Source organism: Egretta garzetta, unplaced genomic scaffold (genome assembly GCF_000687185.1).
Source record: "Egretta garzetta isolate BGI_Z169 unplaced genomic scaffold, ASM68718v1 scaffold27, whole genome shotgun sequence".
In the NCBI taxonomy this organism is placed as follows: Eukaryota; Metazoa; Chordata; class Aves; order Pelecaniformes; family Ardeidae; genus Egretta; species Egretta garzetta.
The window spans coordinates 2,909,760-2,926,117 of record NW_009260400.1 but is presented as its reverse complement, the minus strand read 5'-3'; the positions used below and the strand labels follow the sequence as shown (position 1 = coordinate 2,926,117).

At 50.7% G+C, this 16,358-nt stretch overlaps 1 protein-coding gene across 3 annotated transcripts in view; it reads right to left on the bottom strand.

Annotated features, from left to right (window-relative positions):
* Positions 1-16,358, bottom strand: part of RANBP10 (RAN binding protein 10) — a 68,329-nt gene that overhangs the window by 14,309 nt on the left and 37,662 nt on the right. For all 3 annotated transcript variants that reach the window (XM_035898858.1, XM_035898859.1, XM_035898860.1), the window contains 3 exons: positions 10,933-11,117; positions 2,895-3,007; positions 212-320 (listed from right to left, as the gene is read on the bottom strand). In XM_035898858.1, coding sequence (XP_035754751.1) covers positions 212-320; positions 2,895-3,007; positions 10,933-11,117 — 407 coding nt within the window. The remainder of the gene's footprint in view (positions 1-211; positions 321-2,894; positions 3,008-10,932; positions 11,118-16,358) is intronic.

The window sequence follows — 16,358 nt, the reverse complement described above, 5'->3', positions numbered from 1 at the left end:
TCAATTCACGAGGTAAAGCCCCAGAGGGTCCGAGGAGCAGCCACGAGCACTGTGCAAAGGACAGAGCCTGCGTCCTCTCCCACTGCTCCCAAAGGCATCTCAAAGAGTTTGAATTCAGAGCAAGGCGCCCAGCTGGACTGGGCGGCCGGGCAGCCTCTTTCTTTCCTCCATCATCTCACGCATTAGGGGGTACAAAGCCATGCATACTTACTTTAACATGAAGAGCAGGTTGGGGTTGTGTTCTAGGAGGCCAGGATAGAGCTGCTGGGTGGCTTCTATAGCCTCTCCCACTCTGCCTGCTAATACGAGCTTCTGTATTCCTGAAAGCAAAAGGATGGAGAGCTATTGGCACACAGGACCGGCCAGCAAGAGTGGCCAGAGGAGCTGTCTCACATACGCCATGCAGCTGCCCCCTGCCACCTTCACGAGGGCTAGGGAGGACTGGGGACCACGTTCTGTTTGTTATGGAGGAGGAAAAGCCCATGAGAACGAGGGAGAATCTGTTCGCAGCTCAGAAACAGCAAGGGTAGAAGGATCTGCAAAACGAAGCAGCTGTGCTGGGGTGCTCTGGGACTGTGGTCCTTCAGCTGCAGAGCTATGCAGCAATGGAAAAGCAGGACAGGAGAGCCAGTGGGGAGCAAGGAGGCTGCTGGGGAAATGACAATTTCAGAGGGGAAGCTGCTGGGTCACCCCTGCATTACAGCCTCTGGCTGCTTCACAGAGGCACGGCTGAGCATCAGATAAGCAGAGTGTTCTTGGAGGGTCTGTGGGCTCAAACCACAGCACCACGCTGTTTCCCAATGTCCTTACCTCTAAGTAGAAGTAATTACACCGACAAAGCTAGGTTCCTGCAAGTCCCACCTCAATATTCCCAGGGAAGTAACTTGACCTGCAATGAGGACTGGCACCCATGTGCTAGCTCCGGGAATCAGCCACAGACTAAGCTGGAAACAGCTCGACAAGTCGTACGCTTCCAGGAGGCGCAGAGATGCAAGGCAGGAGCCATCCATCTCCCTGGGTGTTCCTGTCCCACCTATGTTCCTTTGGTGGGTCAGAAGACACAAGGGCAAGACTTGAGATTCTGCCCCTTGAGCGCTCAGAGAAGCTGCTGATCTACAGAGGTTCACTTTTTTTTTTCTAAATGTGTTTAAAATGAAAAAGGCATTGCACTTCCCTCTCCGCTTTTCCAGGGCTCCTTACCAACAGCAGGGAGGAGGTTTGGAATCGCCCGCAAGGTGCTTGGCAAGCCGAGCAGTTGAAAGCCCAGCCCGGTGACCCTCATTAGCGAGCCCCCGTCACAATCTGTGGTGACTTGCCTTGGCTCCCCCTTCTTGGTGTCTATGTGCTTGTCATCGTAGCTGGAAGCTAAGCCCAAAGACGTGGTTCTCACGCCAACGCGTGTTGCAGAGCCTCCTCCATTTTACTGTTTTTTTTACTGACTGGCACGTCCATTCCTGTGCTGGCTGCTTTCGGCAGCTCCCCTCCTGGCCTTGTTTGGCACCTCGCATGCATGTCACTGCCTTTTGTATTCCCTCCTCTTTTTGGTCTCCCACCTGTGTTTTCCTCGTCGCCCCTATTTAAGCCCCAACCTCAGAGCTCTGCATTCCCTCCCTCCATCCGCCTCATCATCTGCTCTCTGACACAGAAGCCTGCGCTGCCTCATGTGCCTCCTGTCGGGCTTTGGCAGTTAAAACCACACCAGCAAGAGCGCTGGCTGGGGTCAGGGCAGCGTAACGTGTGACCTGGAAGCACAGAGCCCATCAGCATTAACAGGCAGCAGCTACGAGTTGTTTTGGGTACAAACCGGGGCGCTGGCTAAGCGTATGGAACGTGTGGAGAGGGACCTGCAGCGGGCACGGTGTTCCTGGCACTTAACATCCACGTGAGAAGTGGCTCACAAAGGGAAGGGAATGCAGAGAGCGGGACACAACCTGTGTTCAGCAGCCAGGAGAATGCAGAGAACATGCAAACGTTCCCTGACTCACAGTCTGAGCCTGTGAACAGAAAAGCTAAAAGCAAAAAGTAGAGCTGGAGAAAGCTGTGAGCCTTATTCCGCAGGAACCAAAAGCTCTTACAGCTGTACCGACCAAGTGAGGAACCACTTGGGAGGAAGCAGCAGTAACCAAACCAGACACAGAATGCAAATTCCTCACCTAGCGCCAGCTAAACACGTTGGCTGTGAATCTGCAAACCCCTTAGTATGCAAAAAATTCACCTGAAGACAAAACGTGCAAAGGGACTGGAAGACTTGTTAGCTCTGGGAGCTGCAGTCAAACCAGATCAATGTGCCCGGGTCCCTGTGACTGTGCTAATGACACTGCCCCCACCGCAAGAGACCATGCTGGGGAACCCAAATCCAAATGGTTCTCTGGTGCGCAGAGACCTCAGCTCAGGTAAAATCCAAAGCAACCAGTTCTTTCCTCCACCAATTTGGCACCACCTCCTGGAAAGTGCTTTCTGCCCTGATGTGTGAAAGCACTGGACTCAAAGCTGAGGGTCACCCCACCTCTTCGAGGAGCCTACCGCTCATTTTTGACAAGGTCGAGGAAGATCAACCAAGCAGATCAGGCACCATAGCCCACTGAGCGCTGCTGGGCATGCAGGCCACGCCAGAGTGGGCAGGTGAAGGCAAGGACAGAGCAGTTCTCCGGGCAAAGAAAGGCGGCAGAGGGTGGAGGAGGCAGAGCGGCGATGGGAAAAGCACTCCCAGCCGGGGTCCCTGAGCTCTCTGGACCGACGGGCAGCGACGCCAAGTCAGCAGCATGCTGCGGACGGCTTTGTACTGCCGTGGGGTGACCCTCCTGCTGCCACGCACTCAGCTTTCTCTGCGCAGCCCTGAAGACGACACACAGCCAGTGTGCCACACCTGGGGCACGCCTGCCCCAGAGACTTACTTTGTCTGTTCTTTATTGAGGTCTGCTCTTCCTGGATTGTGGTGTCTGTGACTCTGGCAAAGGCAGTGGCTGTCGAACAGTACCCGTGGTGAACCAAATACGATGAAACCATGCTAGAAAAAAAGAAAAGAAAAAAAAAAACAACAGATGGAGAGGCACTGGTGAAACAGCGTAATCACGCCAGAGAGATTAAAAATCAGCACAACAGAAACTGCGATTTCAGTGACCAAACTCAGTTCGCTCAGGACATAACCAGGATCCTACTTTTGGGTCTGGCAGTGTAAAGTTACCAGAGAGGCGCCTGGTCCTCAGCAGACAGGAGGGAGGCTGTAAATTCACCTTAGAGAAAACCAAAACCAACCCCAGAATAACCCCTCCCGCTGTATCCATGGTGTTTATTTGTTTATTACTGCTGTCCAGGGGTCACTTGTAAGAGCTCAGTGCTGTGTTACTGCCAGCGATGTCCTACCCAGACATAAAATCCAGACCTTGGAAAGGCTCCTGACTTTCAAGTATATCTCAAAAAAAAAAGAAAAAGGTTCTGGTCCTGAATTTCTTCCATCACTTATTTTGGCAGCAATTTTATCTCTGGCAGTTGAATGAGTCCTACACATCCACAGACACTTTTATCTGCTGATTTACAAAGGGCAGACCGCCAGCACCGACGTTACAAACATTAAGTTGTGTTTTCAAAAAATGACAGGCAAGAAGGTAGTGTCACTGTCAGAAAACAAACACAGCAGCAGCGTCTCTCCAGACAGACCATGTCTAAGGCCTGCCCAGGGTACGTCAGGTAGGTGTTAGTGCTCACCAGACCTCTAACAAAACCCGAAATGCCAGCATGGGATCGCCAGGCTTCTCACGATGAAGCTGGCATTGATCTGATGGAGCCGCAGCTCGTAACACATGTTCACCTTGGCTACTTCCAGTACAGTTTATGGCCTCAAGTTGTGCCAGGGCAGGTTTAGGTTGGACATGGGGAACAATTACTTCCCTGCAAAGGCTGTCAGGCCCTGGAAGGGGCTGCCCAGGGAAGAGGTCGAGTCCCCATCCCTGGGGGGATTTAGAAGCTGGGCAGAGGAGGTGCTTAGGGCCAGGGTTTGGTGGTGGGATGGCAGGGTTAGGGGAACAGTTGGGCTTGGTGAGCTTAAAGGGCTTTTCCAACCTAAACGATTCCATGGTTGTGTGATTCTAAGAAAGAATTATTTTATGAGTCAGCGATAATTTTCAGGTGTGACATTGCAAGCAGGCGTGGAATTTTTAAAACTTGTTTAAAAATAAGTGCTTCCGAGCACTGTTGGTACAAGACATGCCCTTAGCCCTTAGCATGGCACAGACAGGCACAATGAACCGCACCCCCCCGGCTCAGCCAGGCTGAAATGCTGCACACAAGGATGCGGTGGGCAGGGGTGGAAGGGAAGAGCCAGACCCTGTTTCAGTGTAGTTTAGTAGCCAGTGAAGATTCAAATGCTCTGCGAAGCTGCACAGAGCCTGAATCCCTGCCTACGCCACTTCTGCCCAAGGCACCACAGGAATCATCCCCACATGGGTGCATGGCACCGTCACACACTGGTCGCTACACCAGGCTGATTTTTAAGCAATGACTTCTCGGCTCTGGGTCCCAGCTGCTTACTACAGCAGCACTGCACTCTCAAACATTCAGCAGCACATTTGCACCCAGGGTACCTCTCCTGAAGGGCTGGGAGAACATCATCACACTCTGCTGCGACCTAGGTAAAATGTCCACTGCAGACAACAAAACCCTTTCAGAATCCCAGGTTCTCTCAAGGAATAGTTTTTACCACTCGGGAGTGTCCTGGTTCCGGCTGGGATAGAGTTGATTTTCTTCATAGTGGCTGGCACAGCGCTATGGATTTGGTTTAGGATGACAGGAATGTTGATAACACCCTGATAGTTGAGTTGTTGCTGAGCAGGACTTACACTGGGCAAGGACTTCTCAGCTCTCAGCTCTGCCAGAGGCACAAGGAGCTGGGAGGGGGCCCAACCAGGACAGCTGACCCCAACTGGCCCAAGGGCTATTCCAGACCATATGATGTCATGCCCAGTACAGAAACTGGGGGAAGAAGGAGGAAGGGGGCGACATTGGGAGCGATGGCATTTGTCTTCCCAAGTCACCATTACCCATGATGGAGTCTGGCTGTCCTGGGGATGGCTGAGCCCCCGCCTGCCATGGGAAGCAGGGAGTGAATTCCTTGCATGCACAGCTTTCATTTTCCCTATTAACCTGTCTTTATCTCAGCCCACAAGTTTTCTCAATTTTACCCTTCCCATTCTCTGCCCCATCCCACTATGGGTGGAGCGAGCAAGTGACTGCATAGGGCTCGGTTACCAGCCAGGGTTAAACCACACCAGTCTTTTCTGTGCCCAACGTGGGGCTCAAAGGGTTCCAGATAACGACAGGTTTGATTGGAATGTGCCAGATTGAGTTTATAGCTGTTAGTGCTGTTCGCTGTTAAAGGGCTGGCTCTGGTGCGCTGCTCGCCTCGCTGTACGTCAGAGTCCAGCGCTTATGAGTGGGTGCTTGCTGCATTCGCTGCTCGCTGTGCTGCTGATCATCTCACTGTGCTGCTGATCATCTCACTGTGCTGGGCCTGGGAACATTTTGATAACAGCCATGGCAATGGGCCTGGGCTGGCCAACAGCCAGGGCACTGCTGCTGTGCTGGACCAGCTGGAAATCCAGTGTGACCTCGAGTTGAACGGGCTGTGGCCTGGGGATGAGTCTGCGCGGGCGCAGGGCACCCCAGTAAGGCAGGTAAACCCCCCAGCAAGTACAAGAGCCTGCGCAGTAATAGCTTGGGGGTTAAACCACGACAGGGAACTGCAGCTGAAGCTTGCTAAGAGCCCAAGTGCTCAAATGGCAGGAGCAGCTATCTCTGCTGCACCCAGGGGTGCTTCTCCCCCAGAGCAGCCGCGGCGGTGGCAGAGAGGCTTGTACCATCCGTGGCTTTCCTTCTTCAAACCAGAACTCAGCTGCACGCTTCTCTGTACACGTTCCATAGAACTCTCCTCGTTCTGCACAGTACCGCTTAGATTCTCAAATGAACCGTACAAAGTCCCCACTTTATCAGAAATGGGGACCTACACGGTTCCTCCTCCCATAGTCAACCACAGCAGCTGATCTCCAGTCTCATATGACTCCTGCTCATATTCTTCATGGCAAGAGCTAGAAAATTACAGATCCCATAGAATCATAGAATCGCTTTGGCTGGAAAAGACCTTTAAGATCATCGAGTCCAACCTTTAACCTAACCCTGCCACCCGACCACTAAACCATGTCCCTAAGCACCTCATCTATCCTTCTTTTAAATACCTCCAGGGATGGGGACTCCACCACCTCCCTGGGCAGCCCATTCCAGAGCCTGACAACCCTTTCAGTGAAGAAGTTTTTCCTAATATTTAACCTAAACCTGCCCTGGTGCAGCTTCAAACCATAAGACCATAACACACAGAGAAGACAAATTACCCACGCAAGCCCCTTTCCAGGTTTCAAGCACTTGAAAACCGTTGTCAGATCAGCCTCTCAGGTGACAGCGTATCCAGGAGCGCAGCACAGATGAATGCATGATGTGATGCATCTTACAATGCTGAACTGCGCGATTAGACATTAAATAGGATATTACAAAATCTACCAAAGCCACAGGATGGGATGGGGAGGTGAACCTGCTTTAGCAGGAGGGTTGGACTAGATGATCTCCCAAGGTCCCTTCCAACCCTTGCCATTCTGTGATTCTGTGACTCTGTGACCGTCCCAGGAGCTTCAAGGGAGCTCCAACCTGAAACAGCCGTACCACCAAGATGGGGATGAGCTCTGACCCCAGCCTGCCCATGGGGAGGAGGAAAAATCTGATCTGTACAAAGAAGCCCAAGGGAGGCATGAAGGACTCTGGATCGGTGACCCTGACACCTCCGCCATGCACGGCAGGAGAAACAATTCTGGCAGACACAAGGAACGAACCCAGGGATACGCTGATCCCACTGCAGAAGAACCCACAGCTTGTGTAAAGGGGAGTCGTGGTGCTCCGATTTGGTGCCACTTTTGGAGTTCAGTCTGGAAGCAGGCAGAAGAGAGATCTGCTGCAGTCCGCTTGGTTGTCCAAAGACATTTCAGAATCTTTTGGCAAACCCTCTTGAAGGCTCTGTGTTACTGTGCGATAAAAGGGAAGGTCTAACGTGGCTGAAGAATGGGGTGGCAAAAAAAGGTCAATTTTACCAGGGAAAGGCAAAAACACTCTAGAGCTGCAGGAACTAGGGCCTTTGACATACTCATAGGACTGAGCTTGACAGAGCAGTGCTCTCACCCAACACAGGCGCCCTTACCTCCAAGGATGCAGGCTGCACTCCTTTTCCTGAACACATTGCTTTCTGGGTGCTAAGAAATGAGGACCTGCACTTGAACACCAATTAACCTCTTCATTCTCTGTGGCTGCTAAGCAAGCTTTCCAAAAGTGGATCCAAAAGTGGATCCTGTCTTCCCACAGCCTGATGAGATGCATTGCAGAGACTGAAATGACCCCAGCACGTCATGTCGGAATGAAAATTAACGTTCAAGTTGGCAATGTCACAAAGCTTTAAGTCTCCAAGCGCATCCGTCCTGGCTCAGACCAAACACCCAGTTAGCCCAGTACCTCCTAACTGGCAAAAGCAAACGTTCAATGAAAAATAAAGGAATAAGGTACCTATGAAATTACTTTTCCCCATAACCCTTCCAGCTTTCAATGGTTTGGCAGATTGCTTCCCGTCCTAGAGGTGGATCTCTCCCCATTGTAGCTCTGACAGATTTTTCTTTCTAATAACATCTCCAGTCCCTTTTTGAATCCATGCAATTTTCCTGATATCTTATGGCAGAGTGCGAAACAAAACCCTCACCCTCCTTTATTCTTTCTGAATGTGCCATCTGGTTAACGGCACCTGATGCCCTTTAAGTTTTGCAGGACAATGAACACTTGTTCCTTCAGCACCTTCTGCAGGCTATTCTAGATACTATTTTTTTCGCACTTCTGCCTTACCCCTCATGATCACAGACTCTCAGAATCCCAGCATGGCAGGGGTTGGAAGGGACATCGGGAGATCACCCAGACCAACCCCCCTGCTCAGGCAGGCTCACCCAGAACAGGGGGCACAGGACTTCATCCAGGAGGGCTTTGAATATCTCCAGAGAAGGAGACTCCACAGCCTCCCTGGGCAGCCTGGGCAAGGGCTCGGTCACCCTCGAAGTCAAGAAGTTCTTCCTCCCGTTCAACTGGAACCTCTTCTGCTTCCGTTTGTGCCCATTGCCCCTTGTCCTGGCGCTGGGCACCACTGAGAAGAGTCTGCCTCCATCCTCGTGACATCCACCCTTAAGGTATTTGTACGTGTTGATGAGATCCCTTCTCAGCCTTCTCTTCTCCAGGCTAAACAAGCCCAGCTCCCTCAGCCTTTCCTTGTAGGGGAGATGCTCCAGTCCCCTCATCATCTTTGTAGCCCTCTTCTGGACTCTCTCCAGTAGCTCCTCATCCTTCTTGAACTGGCAAGCCCAGAACTGGATGCAGCGCTCCAGATGGGGTCTCAGTGGGGCAGAGTAGAGGGGGAGGAGAATCTCCCTTGCCCTGTTGGCTACGCTCTTCTGAACGCACCCCAGGATGCTGTTGGCTTTCTTGGCAACAAGGGCACCTTGCTGGCTCATGGTCAGCTTGTTGTCCATCAGGACCCCCAGGTCCCTCTTGGCAGAGCTGCTTTCCAGCAGGTCAGCTCCCAGCCTGTGCTGGTGCATGGGGTTCAACCTCCCCAGGGGCAGCACCCGACGCAATCATGCCCTTCAGCGCTGCGGGTCTGTATATTTGTCCCTTGGCTTACACCCACCCCATACCTTTGCATGTCCTGCCTGGAGGGTTTTGCACACTTTTCTCGCTTCTACTACCCCTTTTTGGAGACAAGCACTGAAGCATCACACAGTATTCAAGTTAGGGGGGCACCACACATTCACCCAAGTAACAGAACTGGGTTTGTCCTCTATTTTTCCCCTAACAAATACTGGATTTTTTTTTTTCCCCCCGTTTGCTACCAAAAAAATGAGCTTACGTTTCGGTGCAATGATTCACCGTAACCCAAAGATCCCACTGCCTTCTTGCCAGCTGTTTATGAACACCCTCAATACCCCAGACATCACTGGCATGCACCCATGCCTCTCTGCAGTCCCCTCCTCCCACAGTGATGATCCCTTACCCGCTCATTCCCTTTCCGGTCTCTTTTAAACAACTCACAGTCCACATTGGGACATGTGCCTTCAGACCCTGGATGCATCCTGCCCCCTTCGTTTACAGCAAGAGGATTTCTCCGAAAGCCTTTTGTACTTCCAGGACAAGGAGAGCAGCCCAAGAACCGTACCCACGCGTCTGCTGGCTCCTCCTTGCAAAGCTCCACCATGTTTTCTCTCCGACGTGCCCAGTGCCCTTCAGCAGGGCTTCTCCAGGTTTGTCCAAGCCAGACATCAGGGTTCTGTCAGCCCCTTCCTGCCTGACTCTCTCCTGAAATCCTTCATGAAACACGGCACCATTTGCACCATCCTCCCCTTCTCTGGAACCAAGGCAGTCTGGGGAGATGCTCTGCTCCGCAGCCACAGCTCCCCTGTTTTCTCCAGTAGGACTCTGGGCAGATACTGGGTAAAGATCTGATCCCAGAGACTTTCTCCACTTCCCCTCACCTATTTCTTCCAGCGCTGCTTTGGCGGACACTTCAACCCCATCCTCTGCCAAGGCCCTCGCCGAGAAGCATCCCAGCAGGACAACCCTTCTGGTTTCTGCACGCACAGGCAAAGAATTCAACTGGGTATGATCTCATCTTCCCCAGGGTCTCTTTTTATACTGCAATCCTCTAGAGGCCCTACAGGACCCCAGCAGGCCTCCTGCTCCTGATTTTCTTGAAAAAAGTTTTTTTTTTTTTTTTTTCTTTCCTCATAGCTTCTGCGAGCTGCTTTTTGAAGGCTTTGCTGGTGGGCCTGAATTATCTGCAGATAATTAAAGGCAAGACTAGAGGAAAACACGAATGATCGCAGGGACGCAATCATCACTGCCTCTGAGCCTCCTGGATGGCAGTGACCAGCATCGGGTGTTTAGGTTACAGAATAAAAAAGGGAAGCACAGAGCTATCTGTAATCAGAAACAGAAGAAACAGCCATAAATTTGGGGGTTTAAAATATAATTACAGAATCAGTCTCCAACAATTACCGTGAATACTTAAAAGTGCATCTTTTTAAATCCAATTATATGTAAACTACCATGATGAGCAGCAAGTCCCACAGTTTCACCATATGCTTAGTGAAAAAAATATTTAATTACTTTTTTTTTTTAAGCCAGAAGGTGCTTTTTCTCAAGTTCTTGTGTTTTGAGAAGCAGTGACTAATGGCTTCCTCGCTACGGGTATGCGGGTGTATGCAACTGGCAGACAGCTCCAAGCACCTCCCTCGGTTGCCTTCCTCCCAGATGCAGCACCTTCAGCCAGCTCTGCCTTTCTCCAGGCAGGAGAGGCACCTGCCCTCTGCTGCCTCTTGCCAAGCGTTCTCAGCAAGTTCTGCTCAGGCCTTTTTGCAATGGGAAACGCATTCAACACCGCATGAATGTATAAAGTGCTCTGCTTGTGCTTCCAGCTGAGTTGGGTGTGGGAGCCTTTGGCCTGGGCTATTGCTTGCTCTCTCATTTCTGAATGCAGCTGACTTATGTCCCAGCTTTTCTCCTACGTTAGAGTTGTTACGGTGTCCTCTCCAATCCCCTTTTCCCAGGTCATCACCTCAAAATGTACATTCCTCCAGTCCTACAGGCTTTCACGCAGTCTTTGGCTGAAAATGCCTCCCATACCTTTTACATTTGAAATAGCAGCAATCTGCACAGGGAAGGCTCTCAAACAACAAAACAGAGGGGAACACAATTTCAGCAAAATGCACTGACTGGCAAGTTTTGCCCTAAGAAAGCACAAACTGGCATAAGGGAAGTATTTCAGGCCAAAGAAAGCAAAAGCAGCTGCAGAGCGGAGCAGTGACTTACTTCTGCAGCATGGCTTGCCACTCGCCCAGTCTGTCTCCTATGGGAAACCGCTTGATGGTGCTCTGGATCTTCGCTCGCCATTCCCTCATGTAATCCTCAATGTCGAACACAAACGGCTGCTGCCCAAAGTTGGCATCGACGATCTCTCCTGGAGTCTGGAGACCCACTGTAGGGTAGAGATTTGACTGGGAAGGAAGAAAAAGAAACCTGTATCAAACCCAGCTTTCCCCTTCGGGTTCCAGTCGCACCGTTGGATAAGGCAAAAGAGCTGCTCTTCCAGTTGAACCATGGAAGAGGAAGGTGCAAAAACCCATTGGGTACACCTCAAGGAATCCTGGGGCTTGTTGTGTGCTTATTAAACATCATTGCATAGAACCAGAATGGTGGGATCAATCCCCCAGCAGTCTGTGACTCACAACATGACTGCTGTCCATGGCATGCCTGTTTCCTGGCTCCGTTTTCTGCAATTTCTACCTAAGTTCAACAGTCAGTAAATAATTAAAAAATAAAAATATGAAAGGGGCATCAGCTCAATCAGCAGATCTAAGTGTTCTCCACTGTTTCAACTGAACTCATGGAGTTGCGTCAGGCCAGGTTTAGGTTAGACATTGGGAAAAATTCCTTCCCCGCAAAGGCTGTCAGGCCCTGGAAGGGACTGCCCAAGGAAGGGGTCGAGTCCCCATCCCTGGGGGGATTTAAAAGCCGGGCAGACGAGGTGCTTAGGGCCAGGGTTTGGTGGTGGGATGGCAGGGTTAGGGGAATGGTTGGGCTTGATGAGCTTAAAGGGCTTTTCCAACCCAAACGATTCTGTGATTCTATGGTTCTGTGATTCTAACTCTCGTATTTCTTGGAAGCTTCTGTGTAAATATTTTACATCTCTGATGAAAAGGGAGGGGATGGCAGTGGAGCTCTGAGGTTAGGTCTTGGATGACCCCAAGACAGCAAGCCATCCACACAAGAAATTCCACTGCTGATCGATGAATTTCACATTTCAAGAACAACCATACAGATCCAAATGGGAGTTCCAACACGCCCTACACACCCGAAACATGGGGAAAGGAAAAAGTTTACCATCGTGAAAATACCTCTAAATTGAGCCAGTAATTCCGCTTGCAAAGAGGACGATCTAACTGAAAACAGGAGGTAAAGGTCTACCTAGAAGTTCTCTGAATTCAGGCTATTTGAAGAATAAGCTTATGGGTACGAATCAAATCCCTGAGCCCACTTAAATATTGGAAAAAGGGCGGGCATCAGGGAAGGTTCAGGGATGCCTGGTTCTCACTCTGTATCGCATTTTTGGAGAGCATGTTCCATCCACCGCCATGTTGCTTTTCTGCAGCACAAATCACTTTTCTGGCTGTGACACAAACGTCACCGCTCCTCTGCTTCGGAGCATCCGCTGCCGACCTGCGGGGCATAGGAAGGGATCTCCCTGTGCCACCCATGAACTGCTTGGCGCTGGGTTTTTTCACTTCACATTTGCACACTGGTGACTGCCACAGCCAGAAACCAGGCACTGGGCAAGGCACGTGACTGCATGCGGTGAAACCGAAGTCTGGAAGGTGCCTGGCTGCGGGGTCTTGCTCGTGGTTGTACCCGTGCCAGATGTCAGATGGGTGGAGGAGCAGACCACTCTCTCCAGGTCAAATCAGCGAGGACCACGACTGGTGGTTAGGATGCCAGCCCAAAGGAAGCCAGGGTGATTCTCTCCTCCTCCATAGCAAGGGGCATGGGCTTTCCTACATTGATCTGGAAAATGTATTTGACTATTTCTTCACTATTGCAGAGACCTGAAACATGGGCAATGTCATCAATCGCCCCTTGAGACCTACTGCAGTTGTGGATTTTACTTTTTACTGAAGGTATTAAGATGGTTACGAGGTAGAACTCAATAGAACCCTGATCACATCAGCAAACGTGGAGCCAGCCTGTCCCGGGCAGTGATTTCTTCTCCCCGCTTCCACTGGCATGGCCACCTCTGTGGTGCTGACTTGGTTCCCCGCCTCCACAACCCCATCCCCAGGAGAAGAGACCCATTCACAAATGGGGTCCAGCAGAGCTCCGCTGAGATGGTTGGCAGGTTGGAGCACAGGGCGAGCAAGGAGGGGCAGAGGGAATCAGCTTGGGGATGAGAAGGCAAAAGGGAAAATCGAACAGCGAGTCTTCCCTGCAGGAGGTGATAGACAAGACAGAGAGGGATTCCCCTCAGAGGTGCCCAGCGAAGGGGCACAAGTTGCAGCCAGGGGAGTTCTGATGTGGCAGACAGATTAAATTCTTCCTGGTCAGGATGATTAAAGACTGGAACAGGTTCCCCAAGAGAAGCAGCACCTCTGTCCTCAGAGATTTTCAAACCTCAATTGGATGAGTCCCAACCAACCTGTTCTACCTTTGAAATTACCAAATCTCAAAAAAAAAACCAAAGGAAAAAAACAGATCTATAAACACAGTCTGGAAATTGCAATCAGAAATGAGGGTGATTGCATCACTGCTGACTCAGCACCCCTCATCCTCACCTTCTCTTGCACCACGAAGTCGCTGGCTTAGAGGTGAGGGCAAGGAAACACAGCATGATGGAAGCGACCAGAGGAAAATGTCATCTTTAAGGTCAGCTTCTCCTTTCTTTCAAACCCAGCTGATGAGGAAATACCTCTAATGAGGGATGGGATCTTCTCCACAGCCCCTATTTCAGACTCTCTTATTAACTTAACTTTTTAGTATTGTGAACCCAAGGACTTCCACAGACAGGAATCAGAGCCTCAAAATAGTTAGCAGGAAAAACGCCCTTCTTTTTCAGCCTCTTTTGGATACATCCATCTTTGAGGGGAAGGCAGCTGCCCCCACCTTGTCTCAGTCTCCCAGTTAAAATTCCATTTTTCCCATGTAGGAAGCGTCCCCCCATTCCGCAGCCCTTGGGAAGTACAAAGTACCTGCACCACCCTGCCAGATGCCAGGAGATGCCGTCCTAGAGCCCACGGACCAGGCAGGTGCCAAGTGCTTCAGGGCCACCTTCCCTGTGACTTTTGGGCCGCCTCTTGCCTCTGATGTTGGTGGTCAATTGCTCACAACCCCCTGGTTCATCCTGACTTGGTTTTTAACCCCCTTGCCCCTGCAATCCCACCCTGGGCTCTTCCACATTCTGCTGTTTTACATCACCGATTGTCTCAGCAAACTGCCAGGCACGATAAACCTGATATGGGCTTGCGTAACTAAGAGTTAGGCCTAAGCACCGACCCAAATTGGTGAAAGAGGGGAAAACTCCCTTGGTGGGAGATTCCCTTCTAACTGCAAGCAGTTATTTTTGTATTAACTTCAACCTGTGCTAAGGCAAAATGCAGTTTTTTTCCCCCCACCATGTGTTTGTACAGATGCAAACACTCTTCAGAGGGAACTGAAACAAGCTGAAGCCTAGAGGACTTCACCGTGCATCAGAATGATCACAACAAGATGTGGTTTTCAGCTGAAAGTCTCCATTTCAACCCCCTAATATTGCAAATATTGCAAAACAGTCTTCATCGTTTGCCTCCGGAAGGGGAATTTTGCAATAAGCACTTCAAGGCACTAATTTCTAGACTGGCAACGTTCTGAAGGGTCAAGTGAATTCCTTGTGCAATCTGACTGACACGCCAACCCTAAACCTTTGTTAAGCTTGAAAGGTGTATGAGTAGCAGAGCTTACTGGCCAGGCTTCTCACCAAGGAGTGCAACCAGGCCACTCCAATATCACGTCAGCTGCAACACAAGAAAAAGCTTCCACCCTACAGTCCCTCCCAGGGGATTTCAGTCATTAGGTAGGGAGCAGAGCCGTAGCCAGAACATGGGCGCCAAGCTGCTCAAACCAGAAGACCTCCAGGGTCCCCCCAGGTAAGGCTCCTGGTTCCATTCCCGTTTTCAGTTACATTTTTAGACTGCAGCTTTAGCAGGGGCAGAACACAGGTTACATTCGGTATCTTCCTATGGTGGGTGTGTTCTTTTCTTTACCTCACCACGAATGGACATCATGTTCGAACCTGGATCACTGCTATAATAAATGAGAAATACCACTTGCACTTTATACCAGCCTCGCATTCCCTCCTCCCTCCCTTCTACAATCCTGGACAACAGTCGGTATATTTAAACCAAAACTCTGTCCTGGGTTTGGCATCCCCGCCTCCAAGTAAGGGCAGCAACCTCAACTGTCTGGAAGAACAATCAAGAAGCCACAGACCAAGGGAGCAAAAAGGGCAAGGGAAGGACACAGAACGCAGAGGCGTCTGCAAGGGGGAGGGGAGCAGGCAGTAATTCAAGGGAAGGGTATTGGAAAAGGAAGATGGGAATGATGGAAGTCAGGTGCAGGCGTCCTTAGGATGAAGCTGCCAACACAGCAGCTGAGCTATAGAGAGGAACGCCCAAAATCCACGTGGAGGCCCAAGTCCCCTGTCCTTGCTGACATCGACAGTTAGGGGTGAAATGACCCAGTCAAGCTTCTCTTGCCCTCTTTTTAAAAGAGAAATTATCCTGAGGAGGACAATTCTCAACAGCGGGAGGTCTACAGGGCATCCGCTGCTCTCCTTCCCGGCCCAGAAAAATGGCGTGATGATTTCCATGGAAAACACCTCTGCGAACTCAGGCTGGTAAAAGGCACAGAGAGAGCATTTAACCATCGGGCACTCTGCTACGAGGCGTGAAAACAGCTGATCCCCAAAACACCTGACCACCTCTTCCTCCAGTTCAACTTTAAAACAACATCTCCCCCATGCAGGACACAAGCTGAAACCCTGAGGGATAACCTGGTGAGGTCAAGGACCATCAGGATGGGGGATGTCCCAGGCTCAGGACGGGTTTGGGTTCAATCTCAGCAGCAGTGCAGGACCTCCCGGCGCAATAAGCCCGTCTGTCTGGTCTGCTCCCATGTATCTTCCCCTGCTACCCAGCCTCTGTTTCTAACCGGGACTCAACACCATGCAAACAGCCTACAAGTGCACGTTGAACGTGTACATCGGCTGCCTACAAGCACATGTTGAACACATACATCAGCTGCCTAGAAGCGCACATTGAAAGTGTACATCGGCTCACTGCACGCTCCCAGACTGAAAGGGTGCAAGTTTGTCTGAGTGGGAGAGGCAATCTCAGCCTGCTGAAGCTGCGCTGGGAAACCCTGCAACAGCACCTTAGCCAGAAACAACAAAACAACAGAACGTGTGTTTGACACCTACTTTTGATTGATAAGAGCCTAAATAGTAAATATCTATCTGCCTATCCATCCATCCATCTATCCATTCGTCCATCCATCCATCCATCCGTCCCCATGCAGATTGCTCCCATCTCAGAAAAAGCAGCCTAGCCAAAGAGAAGACAAAAGTGATGACAAAATTAGGAGGAATTCAATAAAACCATGAACCCTCCTGTAATTACATCCACAGGGAAAACAAAGGAGCACCTAAAGCCATG